This window comes from Oncorhynchus kisutch, linkage group LG19 (assembly GCF_002021735.2).
Source record: "Oncorhynchus kisutch isolate 150728-3 linkage group LG19, Okis_V2, whole genome shotgun sequence".
Lineage (NCBI taxonomy): Eukaryota > Metazoa > Chordata > Actinopteri > Salmoniformes > Salmonidae > Oncorhynchus > Oncorhynchus kisutch.
The window spans coordinates 33,145,148-33,169,586 of record NC_034192.2 but is presented as its reverse complement, the minus strand read 5'-3'; the positions used below and the strand labels follow the sequence as shown (position 1 = coordinate 33,169,586).

Here is a 24,439-nt window from a genome sequence, read left to right as displayed (position 1 = left end):
TATCATTAGCTTGTCTCAAATATAGCATGAAGCAAAAAGTGTTACAACACATCTGCTGGTACTTTATATAATATTTCTTACGATCTTCAAAAATGAAATATGTTTGTATTCAACGTGTGCCTTGTGCAAACGTGTGTTTGTAATCAGTGTGTGACTGTCACCTCAGATGGACAAAAAAAAGGTGGGTGGGGTCAAATGTGGGCGGAGTCAAATTGAGCCCGGCCCCGAATTGCACACTGCAGCCAGGGGTACTTTTTAAATATATTTTTTTGTATTTTAATCATTTTTTTGCATATATATATATATATATATATATATATATATATTTTACATTTTTATTTATTTACATTTTTACCAAAAATATATTATTATTATTTAAAATTAAAAAAAATCAACAAACAAGAGGAATAGTCACATGCAAACAAGCATACATACAAACTATTTACATTGCCAGGAATCCTAAACAAACAAATCATATTCATTAATACAACAAGTTTTAATTGCCTTTTTGTTTTTCATTTTAGTTAAAGTAGTACCATATTGTTTAAATTAATTTATAAAGTGAAAAAAGTTAGGTTTTGAATTCGACCATTTGTATTTGTGAATATGAAATTTACCTAGTATTATTAGCAGTTTAATTAAATATACTACATCTTTATTTATGTCAGAATTTCTGAAATAAATAATTAGATCAAAACCATTAAATAGTACAACCAGTCCTATTTTTATGTAAAAAAATTCTGTATGTCAATCCAAAAAATGCTACTATAAATACAGGCAAAAAACAAATGCATTGTGGTCTCCTCCATTCCACAGAATCACATGTATCGTCAATATTCAGCTTGAATCTTTCCAAAACATGTTTCACAGTATAAATTCTATGTAACATTTTAAATGAAACTTCCTTTGGAATTTTAAAATCATCAAGAAATTCCCCATATGAGAGTAGATATCCATCCTCATTCAGTAACTGACCAACCAAAATCATTTTATTCTCAAACCAGTTATGAAAAAAAATAATACTTATTTTTAAATTGTATATCTTTGTTGTTCCAAATAAAGAATCTGTGAGGGGAAATTGTGTTTATACGCTAACATCCAAGCTAAAATTGCCTGCTTGTGGAATTTAGGCAATTTTACAGGGATTTTATCAACATCAAAATTACGAAGCAAAAAATTCTAAACCACCAACAGAGTCAAATACATACTTAGGGAAGACATTCCAAATACTGTTCTGGTTCTTAATATCTAATTTATTTTAAAAGTATTATTTAGAGTATTGAAATCTAAAACCTCAAGACCTCCTTGTTCTTGGGTATTAGTGAGAATATATTTCCGTAGATAGTGAGGCTTGTTCCTCCAAATCAAATTATAAAGAATCTTATCGAAGTCCTTTACAATTTTAGGGGATAATTCAAGTGATAACGAGACATAAACCGATCTGGATAACCCTTCAGCTTTGGACATTAAAACCAGACCGTGTAACGAAATATCTCTCAGCAACCAGAGGTTAAATTTCTTCTTTGTTTTCTCAATAATGGGGTCAAAGTTTAATTTACTCCTTTGTTTTTCATCCTTGCATATAACAATTCCAAGAGAAGTAAACTTAATCTTTCATTTGGATACAATATACTTCCTGTAAAACACAATCCTTGAGTGGAAATAAGACTGACTTATTGATATACATTTTCAAACCTGAAACGAAGGAAAAGTCTTCAATACAGGAAACTGCTATAGAAACCTCATTCCTGTCTTTCCAAAATATGGCGGTATTATCACCCAGTTGACATAGTTTAAATTCATTGCAGTCAGGGGTACTTGGAGACGACAGTTAACCCGATGACGTTTTTCTACGTCTGAGTTTAGCTAGCCAACGTCGCCATGACATCGCCTACAAACGTTCTCGGGGATTTCTATTAGAGAAGCAGTTTCTGCTTATCTTCATACTGTGCTGTCTTTGTTAATATTATCTGACGATAGTCACTCACTTTTTGCCTGGACGCGGAGGGCGGATGTAAACGACTACACAGAGCTATGAAAACTGCGGGCGTAAAAATGAGCTAATTAGTTATGCGGGCGTAAAAATTTGCAAATTAGTCAGCTTGACACGTACGTTTTGATGGATTTTCGTTGAACTTGCTTTCTTCCTTGCGAGCAAATGTAGCCTGCTAGCTAACGTTAGTCAGTAAGCTTATTTTTAATGTTTCCAGGTGACGAGCGACACGACTCAGTGTATTGTTGTGAATTAACCGTCGTTCTGGATCATTCAATACTTATTTTTATTTAAAAAATTGCAATGCAGCTAACTGCCATGTCTAACGTTATTGTTGTTAGCTAGCTCGCTAACGTCATGCCCGCTATGGCTTCAGCAGCAGGCGCATCTGGTTCCAAGGTGTAATGAATGACACAGCCGCGGGGGATAACGCGTTGCTTGGAGCTCGCTAGTTTACCAGCGGAAACATATTTGAACTAACTAAGTTTTCATTGCCCGCTATGGCTTCAGCAGCTGGCGCATCTGGTTCCAAGGTGTAATGAATGACACAGCCGCGGGGGATAACGCGTTGCTTGGAGCTCGCTAGTTTACCAGCGGAAACATATTTGAACTAACTAAGTTTTCATTGTACGCGATGTGATGCACAGATACGATGGCAGACAGCGCTGGAGCTAAGAATGATAATTCCATAATGGAAAGTCCACCCGTTAGCCCCTTGTCCGGGAGGGAAAAGCCTCCAGAGTCTCCTGGCTCTCGCTCAAGGTACCAGGTCAGCGCACCCGGACACAGTTTTAGGAAAGTGACTCTCACCAAGCCAACGTTCTGCCACAACTGCAGTGATTTCATATGGGGTCTTAACGGATTCGTTTGTGAAGGTCGGTTGGTTTACATGAGAACGTGACGGTTGTTTTTGTATCTTAACTTGGCCAGACTGAGTTGAAACCGCTCAACTGAAATGTCAAATGTATTTGACATTGGGGAATTCACTTTGAATTGTTGAATGGATGCACAAACTTAATCATTATGAGATAAAAGCTTATATGTTCTCAACTTTTCTAGATATTGTCATCGTGTACAGTATGTTCATAGAGCAGTACTCAGGGTGATGGCATGCTTGTGTGTGTGCGCAATAGGAGAAGCTGTGTGTGTGTGGGAGAAAAGGTGCCTTGGTTCTGTGTCCAATGAGTTTGTTTGTATGTGGAAAATCACTGACTTTTAGGGCTATGCCAATATCATGCACAGACTGACATTGTGATTCTATCAATTAATGTGAATTGAGTAAATTCCCTCTTCCTACATGATTTATCCATCATGGTTGACATCAGAAAATATTGCTCCCTTGAAAAAGATTGAAAACGTGAATAGAACATGTAGTATGCAAAGCTACCCCTCGCCTAGCACTAAAGCATATAGGAGCAGCACTGCACAACACAACAGAAGATGATGGATAACACACAGTGTTAACCATGCAGAGTGGAGAGGGGAGATGCAAAGCCTCTGTTGCTCAATCAGCTGCAGATATACTTTAACTGGTCGGCATGGCAACAGGGACCTGGATGCTGGAGAGCAGAGGCAGAGCATCTGTAAAAGCATATCATCCTAGACACAGCATCAAAAATGTATAATGCTACAATGGTGCTATATTTTAGACTAATGTGCCTACTTAAATGCAGTAACGGTCTATTTGTTAATGTGTCAAATTCTAGCAAAACTATGCTGGACTAGTACCTGAAGCGTATACTGCATGTCGCCTCCATGAAATTGGATGCTTCTCATGAACTCTTGTTGTTAGACAGGTTGCCTTATTAGAGGGCAATGGATGCACAAGGACTAAAGCCTCCCTAGCCAGCTTGAGGTCGACTGCTCCTTTGTGACAAACCTCTGCTCTATGTAATGCACTATGACTGAGTTTGAAGATACGTGGATTTATTAGGCTACTGTGAATGCTTAGCAAATACCATAATGCATTATTGGGTGAAGCCATTACTAATGCATTTATAATGCATTAGCCTATAGAAAGGCAATGTTTCCCTTTAGGATTTATTTCAGCAGGGGTGGTAAAAGGACATTTTATTCCAAAATATATAAACATTTAATTATGTTCTCTTCCTTTGAAACTCATCTGAAAATTGATGACAATTTGATATCTTGATCTCAATGACATCACCAGCCAATCATATATTAACAAAACATTTTTTTAGCTAGCATAAAGTTACTGTATCTTAGCTAGCGGTGCACGGCTGCTAAAATAATATAGGGGAACACTGAAAGGTGGTTCATAGACGATGTTACAACAAAATCTAATTATAAAGAATATGAATGGGATAGCCTAGTTACTGATGCTCCTGATGCGCCTCGACTGACTGACTGACTCTGTTATTTGGTGTCTCCTCCCACCGCTAGTGTGTAACTTTATGTGCCATGAAAAGTGCCTGAAGATGGTGAGGACTGTGTGTTCATGCATGGCCCCAACACAGGTGCGGGTGAGTGACAATTACACCATAAGGTTACACTGCTCTGTTACTGCCTGTGATCTGATGGATGACTGCATGCTCCTGTTGACTGCATGCTCCTGTTGACTGCATGCTCCTGTTGACTGCATGCTCCTGTTGACTGCATGCTCCTGTTGACTGCATGCTCCTGTTGACTGCATGCTCCTGTTGACTGCATGCTCCTGTTGAGCGCATGCTCCTGTTGAGCGCATGCTCCTGTTGAGCGCATGCTCCTGTTGAGTGCATGCTGGCACGGCAATCCTCTGTCATGGTCTTTTTGGTCATATTCCTTTTTCTGTCCATTTGTGAACTCCAGGTCCCTGTCGCCCATTGCTTTGGTCCAGCAGGGCAGAAAAAGAGATTCTGCTGTGTGTGTCGAAAGCATCTGGAGGGAAACACTGCCGTTCGCTGTGAAGGTTGGTTTTTAAGAGCTTTCACAACATACAATGTACAACTTATGGCCAAGGTTTTGCAGGTTCACTTTTGTAGAAGTGTACAGATCATGATGTAACAAATGAGTGAAATGTAGCAAGCTAAACCTCAGCATATGTGTAGATGGGCTACATGACAAAGTAAATGCACAAGTTTACACACATAAAGTACATTCAAATTGTATTTCAACTTCCTTGGGGGAAGTCTGATTGGGAGCCAGTCCATCAATGGTAGTAGTGACTTTTACAGAAGTAATGTAACCATTGGTTCTGCTTTCAGTTTGTGAGCTGCATGCCCACTATGACTGTGCTACGTTCAGTTGTGGCGACTGCCGTCTCTGTCACCAGGATGGGAGTCAGGACTTTGTAAGTATCACAAGCCTTCTAAAAGGTGCATTCTGTTCACAATGTTCACACCCCCAGTGGCATGTTAAGATACTATAAACTCATTAGGCAAAGAAGCAAAACAAAAGACAGGTGCACCTTTGAGTTAAAATGAAAGTCCAATGCAGCCATTCTTATCTCAATATCAAATCATTTCTGGGTAACAATTAAATACCCTACTGTGATTGTTTTTCAATTACAATGGTTGAAAAGAAGCAAAGAGACATTTCTGAAGCAATATTTTTGCTAGGACTGTCTAGGAGTGGGCTGAGTGGGGAGGGGAAAGCTGAAAACTAGCTGACAGATAGGTTTGGAACTCTCTTTCTTATTGGTCTAATAACTAATTTACTGCCTATTGATGTCACCAGGTAGGCCAAAATTCCATCCCCCCCTAAACAGGCTGAAATTTCAGGCAGTATTTCACAGTATCATTCCAACCTCTGTAGTGTGAAAAATATATATAAAACACAGGAAAATCACATTTATCACCTGCCACTGTCAAGGGAGGAATCCTCCATAGGAGAGTTCCATAGAGAGGCTTCGAGGGCCTGATTCTGAGAAATCACACTGGAACGACCTGAGAGAAATTACAGCTGTGCTGAGCAATACCAAATATGTTTGGTCCTTTTAGGTTGACATAAAAGCACATCCAACAGGATAATGAGTTTCTTCCTATGTTTTGACTGGTCTACTTTTTGCTTATTGTAACATATCTGTCGGTTGTCTTTAAAAAAATATATCTATTTATATTTTTTTATCCTCTTGGCCAAGGATACGTTCCCCCACCACTGGCGGGAGGGGAACATTCCTTCAGGTGCACGCTGTGAGGTCTGCCGGCGCACCTGTAGCTCCTCAGACGTCCTGGCGGGGATGCGGTGTCAGTGGTGTGGTATTACGGTAAGACTCAAAACGAAAATAAAAGTACCACCACAAAAAACTACTGTAGCTAATAATGCCAGACAGCATGTTGCATGTGCTTGTTTTAACAGTGTTTGTGTCATACTTTGCAGACACACGCTGCCTGTTATCTCATTGTGCCGCCAGAGTGCGGTCTGGGACGGCTACGCAACATGCTTCTTCACCCTGCTTGTGTGAGAATATGCTCGAGGAACTTTAGCAAGATGCACTGCTACCGCATCTCTGAGAGCTACCAGAATGAGCTCGGTAAGCTTGTGGTCCCCAACATCCATGGGGCGGCATGGTAGCCTAGTGGGTAGAGTGTTGGACTAGTAACCGGAAGGTTGCAAGTTCAAATCCCCGAGCTGACAAGGTACAAATCTGTCATTCTGCCCCTGAACAGGCCGTCATTGAAAATAAGAATTTGTTCTTAACTGACGTGCCTAGTTAAATAAAGGTAAAATAAATCCATTACCCCTCCCTTCCCCCTACCCAAAGTCACATCCTCTCAGCAACTGTTTCACTCACAATGTACATGCAATATTAAATTGGACAAAAAATATACACAATGGAAAGACTGAACAGTTGGTCCCATGTTTCATGAGCTGAAATAAAAGATCCAACAAATGTTCTAAAAGATCCAACAAATGTTCCATATGCACAACAATTTGTTTACATCACTGTTGGTGAGCATTTCTCCTTTAACAAGATAATCAATCCACCTAACAGGTGTGGCATATCAAGAAGCTGATTAAAAAGCATGATCATTACACGTGCTGGGGACAATAAAAGGTCAGTCAAAAATGTATAGTTTTGTCTCACAACACAATGTCACAGATGTTTTGAAAGAGTGCAACTGGCATGCTGACTGCAGGAATGTCCACCAGAGCTCTTGCCAGAAACGTTGGAGAAGTGTGCTCTTCACGGATGAATCCCCGGTATGGCGTTGTGTGGGCAAGTCGTTTTCTGATGTCAACGTTGTGAACAGATTGTCCCATGCAGTTGTGGTTTGGGCAGGCATAAGCTATGGACAACGAACACAATGCCGTTTTATCGATGACAATTTGAATGCACAGAGACACCGTGACGAGATCCTGAGGCCCATTGTCGTGCCATTCATCCGCCGCAATCACCTCATGTTTCAGCATGATAATGCATGGCCCCATGTCGCAAGAATCTGTACACAATTCCTGGAAGCTGAAAATTTCTCAGTTCTTCCATGGCCTCCATGCTCACCAGACATGTCACCCATTGAGCACGTTTGGGATGCTCTGGATCGACTTGTACGACAGCATTTTCCAGTTCCCGCCAATATCAAGCAACTTCGCACCGCCACCAAAGAGGAGTGGGACAACATTCCAAAGGCCACAATCAACAGCCTGATCAACTCTATACAAAGGAGATGTGTCACGCTGCATGAGGCAAATGATGTTTACACCAGATACTGACTTGTTTTCTGATCCACTCACCAACATTTTTTTTTTTTAAGGTGCAGTTGAAGTCAGAAGTTTACATACACTTAGGATGGAGTCATTAAAACTAATTCTTCAACCACTCTACAAGTTTCTTGTTGACAAACTATAGTTTTGGCAAGTCAGTTAGGACATCTATTTTGTGCATGACACAAGTCATATTTCCAACAGTTGTTTACAGACAGATTATTTCACTTATAATTCACTGTATCACAATTCCAGCGGGTCAGAAGTTTACATACACTAAGTTGACTGTGCCTTTTAAACAGCTTGGAAAATTCCAGAAAATGATGTGATGGTCGCAAATGGGTCTTCCAAATGGACAATGACCCAAAGCAAAGTTGTGGCAAAATGGCTTAAGGACAACAAAGTCAAGGTATTGGAGTGGCAATCACAAAGCCCTGACTTCAATCCCATAGAAAATTTGTGGGCAGAACTGAAAAAGTGTGTGCGAGCAAGGAGGCCTACAAACCTGACTCAGTTACACCAGCTCTGTCCGGAGGAATGGGCCAAAATTCACCCAACTTATTGTCGGAAGCTTGCGGAAGGCTACCTTAAACGTTTGACCCAAGTTAAACAATTTTAAGGCAATGCTACCAAATACTAATTGAGTGTATGTAAATTTCTGACCAACTGGGAATGTGATGAAAGAAATAAAAGCTGAATTAAATCATTGTCTGTATTCCCAGTCATGTGAAATCCATAGATTAGGGCATAATGAACTTATTTAAATTGACAGATTTCCTTTTATGAACTATAACTCAGTAATATCTTTGAAATGGTTGAATTCTGCATTTATAATTTAGTTCAGTGTAAATCAAGATAATGAGTTTCCATTATGGTAATGTAAGACATAGGCCTAATTAATTCACTGCGAACTCCACACAGTCAAATTTGCACTCCCTTTGTAAGCATTCGTACTTGGGCACCTAGGCTGCCAGGAATGAGAGGTGCTTGGAGCAAGTGTCAACATGTTGTTGGTCACTTGTTCTACGTCAGACAAGATGAGTCACAAGCCATTTGTCAAACAAGATGAGCAATGGTGAAATTGTGCTTTAACCTGAAATGAAAAAGGCATCCATTCTTCAGTAGACTGTTTGCACACAGAAGTGAAACAATGTAAAGTATGTGGGAAAAACCTGTAGCAAATGTAACGTTCATTCTATTTCATCGTTGTTTGCCTTCACGTACCTGTAACTTGAACTTTGCTTCATCAGATAACTTGGAAGATGCTGACAGACCTACAAAGGAGAGCCAGCTGGCAACCACACCAGATTCCGGTAGGTACAGGATGAGTTGGCACACTGTATTTAGCCAAGCATGTCACTATTGAAGCCACATGTAAACATATGATTTTCCCATGTTTCAGCTAGAAAAAAGATTCCCTAACGTTTCTGGTTTAAAGTTATTTTAAAATGCTTTAGCTCTGCCATTTAGAGCATGACACTAAGCTAACAGTAGTCCTACCGCTCCTGATGTTCTGCAGCATTTGCTAATGCTTAGTTATCAAATCCAAGTCTACCCTAATCCTAATCATACAGGTCCATAGAATTGAACACATTGGTCTAAATATTTATTTGTGTGCAAAACTGCAGGGAAGCAGGTTCTCAAGGTGTTTGATGGGGATGATGCAGTCAAGCGTAGCCACTTCCGTTTGGTCTCCATTCCTCGGATAACCAAGAATGTGGAAGTAGTGGTGAGATTCTCCCCATTCACTAAAAACAGATTTACACTAAGTGCTTCGTTGTTTTAAGAGTGCATTAATTTGTGTTACCACAACTCCTACTACTACTACTACTGTAATACTGATCTAATATTGTTGAACTACTACAGCAACAACAGGTACTAATAATATTTATACTATCATCACCAATACTACGATCACTAGTAACATCAATAATGATGATAATAACAATAGTTTTGAACAACCTAATCCAAGGCCAACCCTCCTGGAGAGCAGGCTTTGGCTCCAGCCCTGCTCTAACACACCTGATTCTTCTAATAAAGGGTCTGACATGCAGCTCAGTAGAATCAGATCAGTAGAATCAGGCCAGGTGTGTTTCTTAGAGCAGGGATAGAGTAAAAGCCTGCACATCCAATAGGTCTCTCCAGGAGGAGGGTCACCAGTCCCTGATCTAATCCATGTCTGCAGGAGTCAGCGTTGAGGGCCTTTTACATCCCAGATGACCCCCTGGAATATGAGCTCAAAGACAACGGCCAGCAGTCTCTAGTCGATGACGACATCCTCAACCATAACGGCACCCCCGATAAGGCAATCTTTAAGGAGAATGTGCCCGAGGCGTGGCTCCTAAGGGCCAAACCTCAGGAAACCGAGGTCCTCAGTATCTATGCCGGCTGGCTCAAGTGAGTAATGTATAGGGAAACTGCTCAGTTATGGCGCAAACTAGTGATGCATGGGTCAGCTGTTTGTTCACCCGCCTGTAGTTGCTATTAACTCATCCGCAACCGCCCAACCATATGTGATAAATGGAAAGTCTAAGGCCTGCACCTGACCCTAACCCGCTAATATAGAAAATGCGCTGTAGGTTACAGTCAACGACGGCGGAACGATTTGCCTGATTTAGATATGTTTCTGCTTATAATTTCCAAAGTTTTGGTAAGCTGTTTGTTAGTCAACTTGTCGATAATTATATACATCAGCTTTTCTTCTGTCATTATATGTTGCCCTAGAAGACTAAATAAATCCTTGCTCACCAGAATATCATAAATCAATAGAATGAATGCTTCAATCTTTACTGAACAAAAATATAAACGCAATATGCAAGAATTTCAAAGATTTTACTGAGTTACAGGTCATATGAGGAAATTAGTCAATTGAAATAAATAAATTAGGCCCTAATCTATGGATTTCACATGACTGGGAATACAGATATGCAAAAAAATGGGCCTCAGGATCTCGTCACGGTATTTTTGTGCATTCAAATTGCTGTTGATAAAATTTAATTGTGTTCGTTGTCCGTAGCTTATGCCTGCCCATACCATAACACCACCGCCACCATGGGGCACTCTATTCACAACGTTGACATCAGCAAACCGCTCACTCGCACGACGCCATACACATGGTCTGCAGTTGTGAGGACGATTTGGATGTACTGCCAAATTCTCTAAAACAACATTGGAGGCGGCTTATGGTAGAGAAATGAAAATTAAATTATTTGGCAACAGTTCTGGTGAACATTCCTGCAGTCAGCACGCCAATTGCACGCATTGTGTTGTGTAACAAAATTGCACATTTAGAGTGGCCTTTTATTGTCCCCAGCACAAGGTGCACCTGTGTAATGATCATGTTGTTTAATCAGCTCCTTGATATGTCATATCTGTCAGGTGGATGTATTATCTTGGCAAAGGAGAAATGCTCAGGGCCTCCCGGGTGGAGCAGTGGTCTAGGGCACTGCATTGTCTAGGACACTAGCTGTGCCACCAGAGACTCTGGGTTCGCGCCCAGGCTCTGTCGCAGCCGGCCGCGACCGGGAGGTCTGTGGGGCGATGCACAATTGGCCTAGCGTCGTCCGGGTTAGGGAGGGTTTGGCTGGTAGGGATATCCTTGTCTCATCGCGCACCAGCAACTCCTGTGGCGGGCCGGGCACAGTGCACGCTAACCAGGTCACCAGGTGCACAGTGTTTCCTCCGACACATTGATGCGGCTGGCTTCCTGGTTGGATGCGCGCTGTGTTAAAGAAGCAGTGCGGCTTGGTTGGGTTTTGTTTCGGAGGACGCATGGCTTTCGACCTTCGTCTCTCCCGAGCCCGTACGGGAGTTGTAGCGATGAGACAAGATAGTATAACTACTAACAATTGGATACCACGAAATTGGTATCCAAAGGGGGTCAAATTCAACAACAAAAAAAGAAAAAAAGGAGGAATGCTCACTAACAGGGATGCAACGGGGAGCAAAGACATTTAGGGACCGGAGAGGAAATGCAATAACAAAAACAAAACTGAAAAATTTCCAAATTACATCAGTTTGACCGGTTGTAAGGAAATGGAAAGCTGTGAAAACGACCCAACATGTTTCTAAGATTTCAGTTCGGCTTGGATGCATACTTTACGTGTTTGAAATACTGTCAGCTTTTATGATTCTGGTAAAGATAGCACCTCTACAGACTATATCTAACTGCGTATTCTCTCAAGATGCTGAAATAAATCATATTTCTCCACTCCTGTTCCCGAGTCAAAATTTTGCCTACATTTAGTGTATCATTTTACTGCAAGAAATGCTTAATTCTGCGGGAGTTCATATTAAGGCTATGTGAGAGGTTATAGACCTACAGTTTCAATGTAACCCATCTGAACAGTAGGCTCCAGTTCCCTTGACCTGCCATAGGCCTATTTGAAGTCCCCGTCTTGTGGCTGTTGAATTTGTGTAGCGCCTCACAATCATCACATAACATAGCCGGCCCGTACTGCTATAATTCTATTTTACCACTTCACAAAATCTTTCCCAAACATTACTTTTCTGGCCCTCCCTTTTTAGTTTCAACTCTCCATGTTGCAGCTTTTCTCTTGTATTAAACTGTGACATTGTCCTTTTTGCTTCCGTGGATTAACTTTTTCTGCCCATTCCCAAAAGCATTCGGTGATTGGTGTGTAGGCTATTTGGTGCATGTGCATTTAGATCTTAAAGCTTAGGCTTAAGCACTTATACCAGATAGCCTAAAATAATTAAAGAAAAACCTCAATGTAGCCTATAGATGTAAATTGCACAATAATTATGTATGTATGTATTGTTTTCTCTTTATTCAACCCACCTGCCAACCACCCGCACTTCATCCACACAATATTTAAGTAACCTAAACCTGTTCGCCCAGCTGATATAACCACATCACTAGCACAAATCTCCAATGCGCTAATGAGTTAATCTCAAAGGACTCATTAGGCATCAGAAAATGCTTTGGTCAAAAGAGCATTGGGCCAGTAATGCAAAGGTCGCTGGTTCGAATCCCCGAGCCGACTAGGTGACAGTTGCCCTCATACTATACCTTTTGATATCTTCCATTGCTACTGCCTGGGTCTGTTTACAGGGTTATTGTGGCGTACATATCCATCTCCAAGAACAGCACTGTGGATTCTGTCATTAAGGAGGTCCTCACTCAACTGGGAAAACAGGTACAGGTTACCAGCAGGTCACCAACATAACACAGCCACTCTTATCTTAAATACAACTTGGCATAAGTATTGTATGGGCGGCAGGTAGCCTAGCAGTTAAGAGCGTTGGGCCAGTAACTCGCTGGTTCGAATCCCTGAGCCGACTAGGTCAAAAATCTCTTGATGTGCCCTTGAGCAAATCACTTAACCCTAATTGCTCCTGTAAAATGCTCTGGATTAAAGCGTCTGCTATATGCCTAATATGTAAATGTATTGTACCCGGAAGTTTCAATGAATGGTTGAACTATTGCTCTGACTATAATATGTATCTGTTAATGACAATACTAGTTCAATACTCTTGTTTGGCGATGCTCTTTTCTCCAGAATGAAGACCCATCAAGCTTCAATCTTGTGGAGGTTTACATGGGCAGTAAGCAAGGTAAGAAACAGGAATATGTCTGACCTATACATCAACGCTGTCCTTTTCCAGAAAATAAGAAGTCTCTTTGTTTATATGCCTTCATTTATTGTATCTTATCAAAGTTCATTGACGGTGTGTGTTTTTTCTTTCTCCACATCCCAGTTCAGAGACGAGTGCTGACAGGCCAGGAGCTGCTGCTGGACAAACTGCAGGAGATAAGGAAGGTACAGTATGAGGAACTTCAAGCTGACATTCAAGTTTATGGGTAATTCGGGGGGTGTTTGTGTGTTTATAGCTGTGTCTTTTTGTTTCTGACAGATCTCCCTGAGGCAGATGAACCAGACCCAGATTGTGCAGGTCAACCTGCTTTTAGAGGGACTGCCTGTACAGCTGAGCAAGGAGGAATATGCAGACCTGCTACAGGAGCACTTAGCTATCAAGAGTGAGTCTACACACATCGGATCACGATTCCGCTCTTTGCAAGAAATAAAATGGACAGAATCCCATAGGGTTCAGTGCTGTCCCCCTTTCGTTTCACTTTACCACAGAGATCCTCCTGAACATTTTTCTTGAAATGGACTATAGTTGATTTTAAATGTTATTTAAAATTGTTAACTGACTAGATGCGAATCTGCTCTCCTCCATAGGTCACTTGGTTACCATCACACATGTTTACGGGAACCAAGGTGTGTATGTCGCTATGGAAACAGCCAATGGAGCACCACCCTCCCTTCTCCACCCCCCCTCCATCTCGTCCCCCTCTCTAATCCTGCTGTCCCCTTCCTAAGTATCACACTCTTCTCCCCACAATCCCCTCCCTGTCCCCCTCCCTATGCCCTCATTCCACATCCATCCCCAAACGTCCTGTTCTGGGCTGTGTCTCTGCTTGACACTGCTCAAGTCGCTGCTCTTTTGCCACAGGCCACTGCAGCAGGTTCCTGCCACATTCAGTGTTCCATAAGTCCCTTTCTTACAGACTGTGAGTGCCCCACTGCTGCTGCCACTGCCCAAGAGCTAAATGGTCCATTTATATCAAGCCTGCTGTATGGCCCACAGCCATTTATCTTGTGACGTCTTTATTATAATAAGTGATTTCTATGCGGAGCAGTTTTAGTGCATTACATACAAAGTCGTAAATGTCATCATAACATTGAATGTGGGAGTTCATCGATTCTGAGGTTTGCCTGTCTATCTGTCTGCGTTGAAGGTGCAGTGGTGTTGCAGATATCGTGTTTCTCTGAGGCTGAGAGGATCTACATGTTAGCCAAAGACACATCTGTCAGCAACCAGCAGCTCACCTCTCTTGTCCTACCAGAGATCATGGTAATGCTACGTCAATGTGACGTAAACAGACCCAGATCCCAGTTGAATGTGTAATTTACGTGAACTGAACCTTTTTAAAGAAGCCGGCTTGCTTTACTCCATTGACATTGCTGTTGTTGTAACTTTTTTGCAGCACAACAAGTTACCCAAAGGTGACTCGCCCCTACTGGTGTTTGTTAACCCTAAGAGCGGTGAGCTGAAGGGCAGAGAGCTCCTCTATGGTTTCCGGAAGCTTCTGAACCCCCACCAAGTGTTTGACATGACCAATGGGGGACCATTGTCTGGGTGAGACAGTGTGATGTCACAGCTGTTGTGTTTGTAGAAGGGGGGTCTGTGTTGCGGAAAATAAACATTGCACAAGATCTTTGAAATAGTTTTGTCTATCATGTATGTTTGTGAGCCATGGCACAAACACAGAGTAATGTCAACCAGTGAATATATGATTGACTCTAATATATATACAGCTGAAGTCGGAGGTTTACATACACCTTAGCCAAATAAATTTAAACTCAGTTTTTCACAATTCCTGACATTTTAATCCTAGTAAAAATTCCCTGTCTTAGGTCAGTTAGGATCACCACTTTATTTTAAGAATGTGAAATGTCAGAATAATAGTAGCGTGATTTCAGCTTTTATTTCTTTCATCACATTCCCAGTGGGTCAGAAGTTTACATAAAACTCAATTAGTATTTGGTAGCATTGTCTTTAAATTGTTTAACTTGGGTCAAACGTTTCAGGTATCCTTCCACAAGCTTCCCACAATGAGTTGGGTGAATTTTGGCCCATTCCCCCTGACAGAGCTGGTGTAACTGAGTCAGGTTCTAGGCCTCCTTGCTCACACACGCCTTTTCAGTTCTGCCCACAAATTGTCTAAGATTGAGGTCAGGGCTTTGTGATGGCCACTCCAATACCTTGACTTTGTTGTCCTTAAGCCATTTTTCCACAACTTTGGAAATATGCTTGGGGTCATTGTCCATTTGGAAGACCCATTTGCGACCAAGCTTTAACTTCCTGACTGATGTCTTGAGATGTTGCTTCAATATGTCCACATAATTTTCTTTCCTCATGGTGCCATCTATTTTGTGAAGTGCACCAGTCCCTCCTGCAGCAAAGCACCCCCACAACATGATGCTGCCACCCCCGTGCTTCACGGTTGGGATGGTGTTCTTCGGCTTGCAAGCCTCCCGCTTTTTCCTCCAAACATAACGATGGTCATTATGGCCAAACAGTTATATTTTTGTTTCATCAAACCAGAGGACATTTCTCCAAAAAGTACGATCTTTGTCCCCATGTGCAGTTGCAAACCGTAGCCTGGCTTTTTTTTATGGCGGTTTTGGAGCAGTGGCTTCTTCCTTGCTGAGTGGCCTTTCAGGTTATGTCGATATAGGACTTTTGTTTTTTACTGTGGATATAGATACTTTTGTACTAGTTTCCTCCAGCATCTTCACAAGGTCTTTTGCTGTTGTTCTGGGATTGATTTGCACTTTTCGCACCAAAGTACGTTCGTCTCTTGGAGACAGAACGCCTCTCCTTCCAGAGCGGTATGACTGCTGCGTGGTCCGATGGTGTTTATACTTGCTTACTATTGTTTGTACAGATGAATGTGGGACCTTCAGGCATTTGGAAGTTGCTCCCAAGGATGAACCAGATTTGTGGAGGTCTATAATAATTTTTCTGAGGTCTTGGCTGATTTCTTTTGATTTTCCCATGATGTCAAGCAGAGGCACTGAGTTTGAAGGTAGGCCTTGAAATACATCCACAGGTACACCTCCAATTGACTCAAATTATGTCAATTAGCCTATCAGAAGCTTCTAAAGCCATTACATAATTTTATGCAATTTTCCAAGCTGTTTAAAGGCACAGTCAACTTAGTGTATGTAAACTTCTGACCCGCTGGAATTGTGATACAGTGAAATAATCTGTCTGTAAACAATTGTTGGAAAAATTACTTGTCATGCAATAAGTAGATGTCCTAACCGACTTGCCAAAACCATAGTTTAACAACAAATTTGTGGAGCGGTTGAAAAACGAGTTTTAATGACTCCAACCTAAGTGTATGTAAACTTCTGACTTCAACTGTGTGTGTGTGCCAAACATTAGGAACATCATCCTAATATTCAGTTGGCCCTCCCCACCTAATCTCTTAAGTTTTTTTGTTTCCTCCACAGACTCCACACATTTAGGGCGGTGCCCCGCTTCCGGGTGCTGGTGTGTGGGGGAGATGGGACAGTGGGCTGGGTCCTGGGAGTCTTGGAGGCCATCAGACACAAGCTGGTCTGTCTCGAGCCCCCCGTCGGCATCGTCCCACTCGGCACAGGTGAGTGGGACCCCTGATGACATACCCTTCTCTTCTAATTGCTGTAGTGTGCATAGGTTAGCTTCAATCAGCTTCCATCAGTAGTTTTTTCACAATATTCCCACCCCCTAATGCCTCCCATCAGGTAACGACCTGGCGCGGATCCTGCGCTGGGGGGCAGGTTACAGCGGAGAGGACCCCCACCACATCCTGGTATCTGTGGACGAGGCGGAGGAGGTGCAGATAGACCGTTGGACTATTCTGCTGGATGCACAGGAGATCACAGATGACGGCAAGGAGAACGGCTTCCTGGAACCACCAAAGGTCCAATCAGAATAATGCAGATATGATTCATGTTTTTGCAATTGTAGTTTTTGTTTACTTTCACAATATAACAATGCACACAAAACAATAACTTGACAAACATGAATAGGTATAGAAATATGATTTATGTTATAACTATTGCCATTGTTATAACTACATTGCCATTTTAATCGATGCATGGGTGTACTTTTTGGCGTGGCCATTCAACTGGTGGTCTCCCTTGTTACAGATAGTGCAGATGAACAACTATTTTGGGCTGGGCATCGATGCTGAAGTCAGTCTGGACTTCCACCATGCCCGTCAAGAGGAACCAGGGAAGTTCAACAGCAGGTAAGAGACCAGCTCCGGTGAGAAGTTGCTTTAAAATATCCCCAAAAAGGAATTTCTCCAAAATGACTTATCTTTGGTGTCTGTGTAGGTTTCACAACAAAGGTGTGTACCTGAAGGCGGGTCTGCAGAAGCTGAGTCACACACGGAACCTTCACAAGGACCTCAAACTACAGGTGGACAAGCAAGACATAGAACTGCCCAGCATAGAAGGCCTCATCTTCCTAAACATTCCCAGGTAGGAAATAGACACAAACGGCTAAACTCTACACACGGCTAACAATCAGACACTCATGACCTATGACATTCACTTTAAGATGCATGCTCCTGAACAAGAATGGCCTCGCACACTGGCTTATACACACTGGCCCCTGACTCACTCACACCTTCAGTACATATTGATCTGAAACACAGCACTTTGTGTGTGTGTGTGTGTGTGTGTGTGTGTAGCTGGGGCTCCGGGGCAGACCTGTGGGGATCAGAGGGTGACTCGCGCTACGGGAAACCTCGCATTGACGATGGCATGCTGGAGGTGGTGGGGGTGACTGGGGTGGTACACATGGTGAGTTAATCACTCACTACAAGTCTTTCCTTACTCTGAGTATGTCCTGTTGCCACAAAGAAGAGATCAGAGCTAAAAAATGATCCCAGTGATCCAAAATGTTTTATCCAGATCAAAATGTAAATAACTCTCATTGATACAGTGCATTTGGAAAGTATTCAGACCTCTTGACTTTTTTCACTTTTTGTTACTTTACAGCCAGCCTTATTCTAAAATGAATTAAATATTATTATTTTTTTTCACCAATCTACACCAAATACCCCATAATGACAAAGCGAAAACAGGTTAAAACATTTTTGTTGCAAATGTATTCAGACCCTTTGCTAATTGACTCGAAATTGAGCTCAGGTGGATCCTGTTTCTGTTGATCATCCAATCCGGTTTCTACAAATTGATTGGAGTCCACCTGTGGTAAATTCAATTGGTTGGACATGATTTGGAATGGCACACACCTGTCTATATACGGTCCCACAGTTGACAGTGCATGTCAGAACAAAAACCAAGCCGTGAGGTTGAAGGAATTGTCCTTAGCGACTCAGAGACAGGATTGTGTCGTGGCAAAGATCTGGGGAAGGGTACCAACACATTTCTGCAGCATTGAAGGTCCCCAAGAACACTGTGGCCTCCATCATTCTTAAATGGAGAAGTTTGGAACCACCAAGACTCTTCCTAGAGCTGGCCGCCCAGCCAAACTGAGCAATCGGGGGAGAAGGGCCTTATTCAGGAAGGTGACCAAGAACCCGATAGTCACTGACAGAGCTCCAGAGATGGGAGAACCTTCCAGAAGGACAACCATCTCTGCAGCACTCCACCAATCAGACCTTTATGGTAGACTGGCCAGACAGAAGCGACTCCTCAGTAACAGCACATGACAGCCCGCTTGGAGTTTGCCAAAAGGCACCTAAAGGACTCTCGGACCATGAGAAACAAGATTCTCTGGTCTAATGAAACCAAGATTGAACTCTTTGGCCTGAATGCCAAGCATCACGTCTGGAGGAAATCTGCCACCATCCCTACAGTGAAGCATGGTGGTGGCAGCAAAATGCTGTGGGGCTGTTTTTCTGCGGCAGGGACTGGAAGACTAGTCAGGATCAAGGGGAAAGATGACTGGAGCAAAGTACAGAGAGATCCTTTATGAAAACCTGCTCAGGACCTCTGACTGGGGCGAAGGTTCACCTTCCAACAGGACAACAACCCTAAGCACACAGCCAAGACGACACAGGAGTGGCTTTGGGACAAGTCTCTGAATGTCCTTGAGTGGCCCAGCTAGAGTCTTGACTTGAACCCAATCTAACATCTCTCGAAAGACCTGAAAATAGCTGTGCAGCGACACTCCCCATCCAACCTGACAGAGCTTGAAAGGATCTGCAGAGACTAATGGGAGCAACTCCCCAAATACAGGTGTGCCAAGCTTGTAGTGTCATACCCAAGAAGACTCTTCTTGTCTGTAATAGCTGTCAAAGGTGCTTCAACAAAGTACTGAGTAATGGGTCTGAATAGTTATGCCAATGTGATATTTAAGTGTGGAATTTTTTTATAAATTTGCAAACCTTTAAAAAAACTTGTGTCATTACTGAGTATTGTGTGTAGAAAGATGAGGGGGAACAAATGATTTAATCCATTTTAGAATAAGGACATAACGTAACAAAATATGGAAAAAGTCGAGGGGTCTGAATAGTTTCCGAATGCACTGTATGGAAAAAAAATGGATCGCTCCTACAGACAGTGAGTCACGTGGCCGTGGCTTGTTATATAAAGCAGGCAGACAGGCATCGAGGCATTCAGTTTGATTTGAACATTAGAAAGGGCTTAAATGAGGTGCCAGGCACGCCGGATCCAGTATCTCAGAAACGTCCGCCCTCCTTGCCTTTTCACACACATTGTCTCGTGTTTACAGAGAAGGGTGTGACAAACAAAAAACATCCAGTCAGCGGCAGTCCTGTGTGCGAAATGAGGTCAAAGGAGAATGGAAAGAATCGTGCAAGCCAACGGAATGTGTGTTGTGTTGTCCAGGGCCAGGTGCAGAGCGGCATGCGCTCTGGGATCCGTCTCGCCCAGGGCAACTACGTGCGTATCACAGCGACCAAGCCCATCCCTGTGCAGGTGGATGGAGAGCCCTGGATCCAGGCCCCCGGACATATCATCATATCTGCAGCAGGCCCAAAGGTAACGTTTTTTTTGTTACTATAATGGGACAAATAGTTACAATTTCACTGTTGTATCCTTCACTATGGTTGCAAACCTCCCATACCAGCTATTAAGTAATCGTGTTCTTGTTCAGGTGCGGATGTTGAGGAAGTACAAACACAAGTAGAAGAAGCAGTCTGCCAGCCTAAAAGAGGGGCTATCTGAATGCCCTTCGACCAGCGATGGGGGACAATGAGCCCCCCCCCCCAACATCTGCTCCTTGGTGTCTCCGTGAGAGCACGATGGTCTGTTGGCTGCTCTAAACAGCTGTGACCTGTGTGCCCAATAGGTTCTCAGATGGTTTGTGTAGTTAGCACTTATAGCTCCTGTAGTGGTACATTGACAAAACATTTAGCAGTCACTCCCATTATCATCTTAATGTTTATCAATTTCACAGTTGTTGGGTTCGGTTTGCCCCTGTTAAGATCCTTCAGATTAGGTTCTTGTCGAATTTGTTGGTTTCTTTTTTTGTTTTTCAGTCCATCAGAGTTGTTATGGCCTGGTATTTTATGAGCGACATACATAGTACCACTATAAAATTGTTACCATCTGGTACTTATTAAAAATGATTCAATAATACATTTTGAAACAAATAGTACTAAGTAGAATTTGGTACCAAGTAGTTACAATGAATCAATAAGATACCAAACACACACAATTTTGTGGACACCCCTTCAAATGAGTGGATACGGCTATTTCAGCCACACCCGTTTCTGACAGGTGGATAAAATCGAGCACACAGCCATGCAATCTCGATAGACAAACATTGGCAGTAGAAGGGCTTTCCTGAAGAGCTCAGTGACTTTCAACGTGGCATAGAATGCCCTCATAGGATGCCACCTTTCCATCAAGTCAGTTTGTCAAATTTCTGCCCTGCTAGAGCTTCCCCGGTCAACTGTAAGTGCTGTTATAGTGAAGTGGAAACATCTAGGAGCAACGGCTCAGCCGCGAACTGGTAGGCCACAGAACGGGACCGCCGGGTGCTGAGGTGTGTAGCTCGTAAAAATGGTCTGTCCTCTGTAGAAACACTCCCTACCGAGTTTCCGAACTGCCTCTGGAAGCAACGTCAGTACAAGAACTGTTTGTTTGGAGCATCATGAAATGGGTTTCCATCGCTGAGCAGCCTCACACCAGCCTAAGATTACCATGCGCAACGCCAAGTGTTGGCTGGAGTGGAAACCCATTGGACTCTGGAGCACTTGAAACATGTTCTCTGGAGTAATGAATCACACTTCACTGTCGGACGGACTAATCTGGTTATGGCGGATGCCAGGAGAATGTTACCTGCCCTAATAATGGTCTGGGGCTGTTTTTCATGGTTCAGGCTAGCCCCCCCATGCACAAAGCGAGGTCCATACAGAAATGGTTTGTCGAGACGTGTGGAAGAACTTGACTGGCCTGCGCAGAGCCCTGACGTTTGGGATGAATTGGAATGCTGACTGCGAGCCAGGCCTAATTGCACAACATCATTGCCTGACCTCACTAATGCTCTTGTTGCTGAATTGAAGCATGTCCCCACAGCAATGTTCCAACATCTAATGGAAAGCCTAACAGAAGAGTGGAGGCTGTTTATAGCAGCAAAGCGGGGACCAACTTTTGGAATGAGATGTTTGACGAGCAGGTGTCCACATACTCTTGGTCATATAGTATATTTATAAGATGTAATTACACTGCTACCATGTAAATACCAGACTGTAAAATAAAGTGTAAATGTTGCTTTTTCGAAGTTCAGACATCGAGCTGCTTCAGAGAGTCCTCTGAGTCAAATACTGGATTAAAATGTAAAATATTCCAGACACTTGTGCTTGGTTTCACAATGTACTAATGTAAAAAAAAGGGAAAAAAATTACTTTGCGTAAAATTCTTAAGAAATTAGATTAGAGGAAAAGAAAACTGACTATACCTATACTGACTATGTCTAAAACCACACCGTGGCCATTTAATAACAATTTTATAAAGTTAATGTGAGACATTATTTCAAGTAGAGGCTTACGACAGTCTCGGAAATATGCACAGCCGCACACACAAACGCACTCACATCTTAATATTCAGTCTGTAGCTAAGTACCTCATATTTCAGTACCTCAGCCTTTCTTTGTAGCAGTCGACCTCACTGCAGAATGTGTTTACCAACACTTAATGCCTCACAAATGTATTCCAAACATAAGTATCATTGGGAGACGGGAAAGCTGTCGAGAAAGCTGTCGAGGAAGCTGTAGGTAGGAAATTTGAATGGAATCATGACTTAAACGTTGCACTCCCATACGTTGTCTCTGTTGCTGCTAATTTTTTATAGTTGATGGAATGAATGCAGGGAGGAGATCACTAGCCAATCCTAAACATGCATTAAAAACTAGAGGCTTGTATTGGATTTCTCCAGTCATTTAGTTGGCCTAGAGATCATGTTTCATCCATAGTAGAAAGTATGCCTGAGTACCTGTTCTCTTGTCAGCACTTCGTCCACATTCCTGATGATGTAGAATTTACAAGAAAATGCAATCATGAAAAGACTCCATAATATGAAAGAAGATCTCTTTAAAAAATATTTGTTTAACATCCCAGCACATGTGATGTAGCTGGAACAGTATTTGATCGTATGTAAGTTGACTCACTTTTGTGGCTTGGTGCTAGTGTGTATCAAAATGTTTGAATCTTTCACCCCACTAGCAGCTTCCGGGCCCTTTTCAATCAAAGCTGATAAGCAGGTGTCAGGGTTGAGTCTGAGTCTGCAGTCCTTTTATGCAGTGTGAAAGCTTTTGAATTGACATGCAGTTGATGTTCTTGATTTTGACTACAGGAATCAAATGTGCATTGACAGCTAGGCTTGAATGAATAGGGTCCTAGACTGTTTGGTCATCATGGCCATTTAGACACACTCACTGGTTCCTCATCGGCCGTGTTCCAATTCTCTCAATGGCTTCCTTTCCTTGTCTCCTCTCCTTCCTGACCACTAGTAAATGAAAGGATTGGATAGGTATTCACTATATACAGTACCATACTTTCACCATTCAAGTCAAGAGACTTATATGGGTTCATTAACTTGTCATAAAACTGAGGGGACACATGTACTGTCAAATGCATGTACTGTCAACACCATGTATACAGAAGTCACATGGGTAAACATTGAGTTTTTATATCGTCCATGTTTATTCCATTTAGAGGCAGAAAGTGTTTATGCATGTACAGTATGTAGAGGTAAGTATTGTGTTTCAGATCAATATGTATCTTTGGTATCTGTCTTTGGTGTCAATGGTCAGCTCTGTTCTGCAGTGCCCATTGGAAAATACAGTATTTTAGAATAATTGCTGTGAGGCTAAAGTCACAACATAACTCCATCCCCAAAAGCAATCCACACCAATGATGGCGATAGTCCAATATGTTTTCCCCTTTAACCTGTTTCATAAGACTGATGAATGTCCACACCAAGGGATGAAATGAAAAGACATGGGAGAAGTGATGACTGATTGCTGGTAAATGCATCAGAACACAGTTTGATCAGGGTTTTCAATGTGTTTACCTACAAAAGTGTCATAGTTTTTATTTTTTCCATTTCTCCTCAATGTTGCTGCGCTGAAAACTGCGTAACAGCGTTGATGTCAATGCCCAAGATACTATTTTTTTGTGTTGAATGTCGCTTATGTGCGTCTCGTAGTAAGTTTACAGCTTCTGAGTAAATTGTGCCTGTGCGATGAACCTTCAGGCCAAAGTGTCGTTCTGTGGTGTCATTAGGCCTAAACTCCACGTTGTGCCTCATTGAAGTGCTTCTAGAACCTTGGTGGTATTACCTGTGTGTCAAAATGTTTAACATGATATGTGGTCCACTCTTGCTGGTGCAGTGATTTGAATATCTTAATCTCTGCATTTCTAGACCATTTTGAGTTAATGTGATTTATGTTGTCAATTCTGTATTTTTATTTTGTTTTCCTAATAGAAGGTATTTTGTTTTTTACCAAGTCTTAATGGAAGTTAAATGTTAAAATGAATAAATATTTTTGCAGACAAAAGCTGTTTTTAGTTTTAACTGTAAATTGCACTAAAATGTACAGACGCTTTTAGGTGATAAGATTGTTTACTGTTACTGTTGAAATAACTAAATAAAAAAAATTCAAACTAAAGAAATATGAAACGATACCGTGTAACAACTGTGTCCATTTAAAATTCAAATGGGACCTCTTATGTAATATCTACCTGAGTTATTGTAGTTGGGTGTCAAATCTGGGGCTGAT

General features: G+C 42.1%; 1 protein-coding gene across 3 annotated transcripts; it reads left to right on the top strand.

The window, feature by feature from the left end:
* The first annotated feature begins 511 nt into the window (after nt 1–511).
* Nucleotides 512–24,342, top strand: LOC109864710 (diacylglycerol kinase theta). 3 transcript variants are annotated; one of them, XM_020452595.2, is made up of 23 exons: nt 512–2,868; nt 4,397–4,470; nt 4,802–4,901; nt 5,197–5,282; nt 6,066–6,197; nt 6,311–6,464; nt 8,887–8,949; nt 9,265–9,365; nt 9,822–10,033; nt 12,711–12,795; nt 13,159–13,213; nt 13,358–13,419; nt 13,514–13,637; nt 13,843–13,881; nt 14,403–14,518; nt 14,652–14,803; nt 16,687–16,835; nt 16,960–17,138; nt 17,368–17,468; nt 17,557–17,703; nt 17,916–18,027; nt 20,041–20,193; nt 20,309–24,342. In XM_020452595.2, the coding sequence occupies exons 1-23, from the start codon at nt 2,646–2,648 to the stop codon at nt 20,339–20,341; spliced, it is 2,652 nt and encodes an 883-aa protein (XP_020308184.1). In that variant the 5' UTR covers nt 512–2,645; the 3' UTR covers nt 20,342–24,342. The 3 variants fall into 3 exon arrangements, with proteins under 3 accessions (XP_020308184.1, XP_020308183.1, XP_020308182.1); XM_020452594.2 differs by having other exon boundaries at nt 4,397–4,476; nt 6,072–6,197; XM_020452593.2 differs by having other exon boundaries at nt 4,397–4,476.
* The last annotated feature ends 97 nt before the right edge of the window (nt 24,343–24,439 follow it).

Bases quoted from the DNA above. Each gene is read 5' to 3' on its own strand.
- LOC109864710 (XM_020452593.2), top strand. From the start codon at position 2,646: ATGGCAGACAGCGCTGGAGCTAAGAATGATAATTCCATAATGGAAAGT. The intron at 6,465-8,886 runs GTAAGCTTGTGG...TTGCTTCATCAG, and splicing joins GAGCTACCAGAATGAGCTCG to ATAACTTGGAAGATGCTGAC. The intron at 16,836-16,959 runs GTGAGTGGGACC...GCCTCCCATCAG, and splicing joins CATCGTCCCACTCGGCACAG to GTAACGACCTGGCGCGGATC.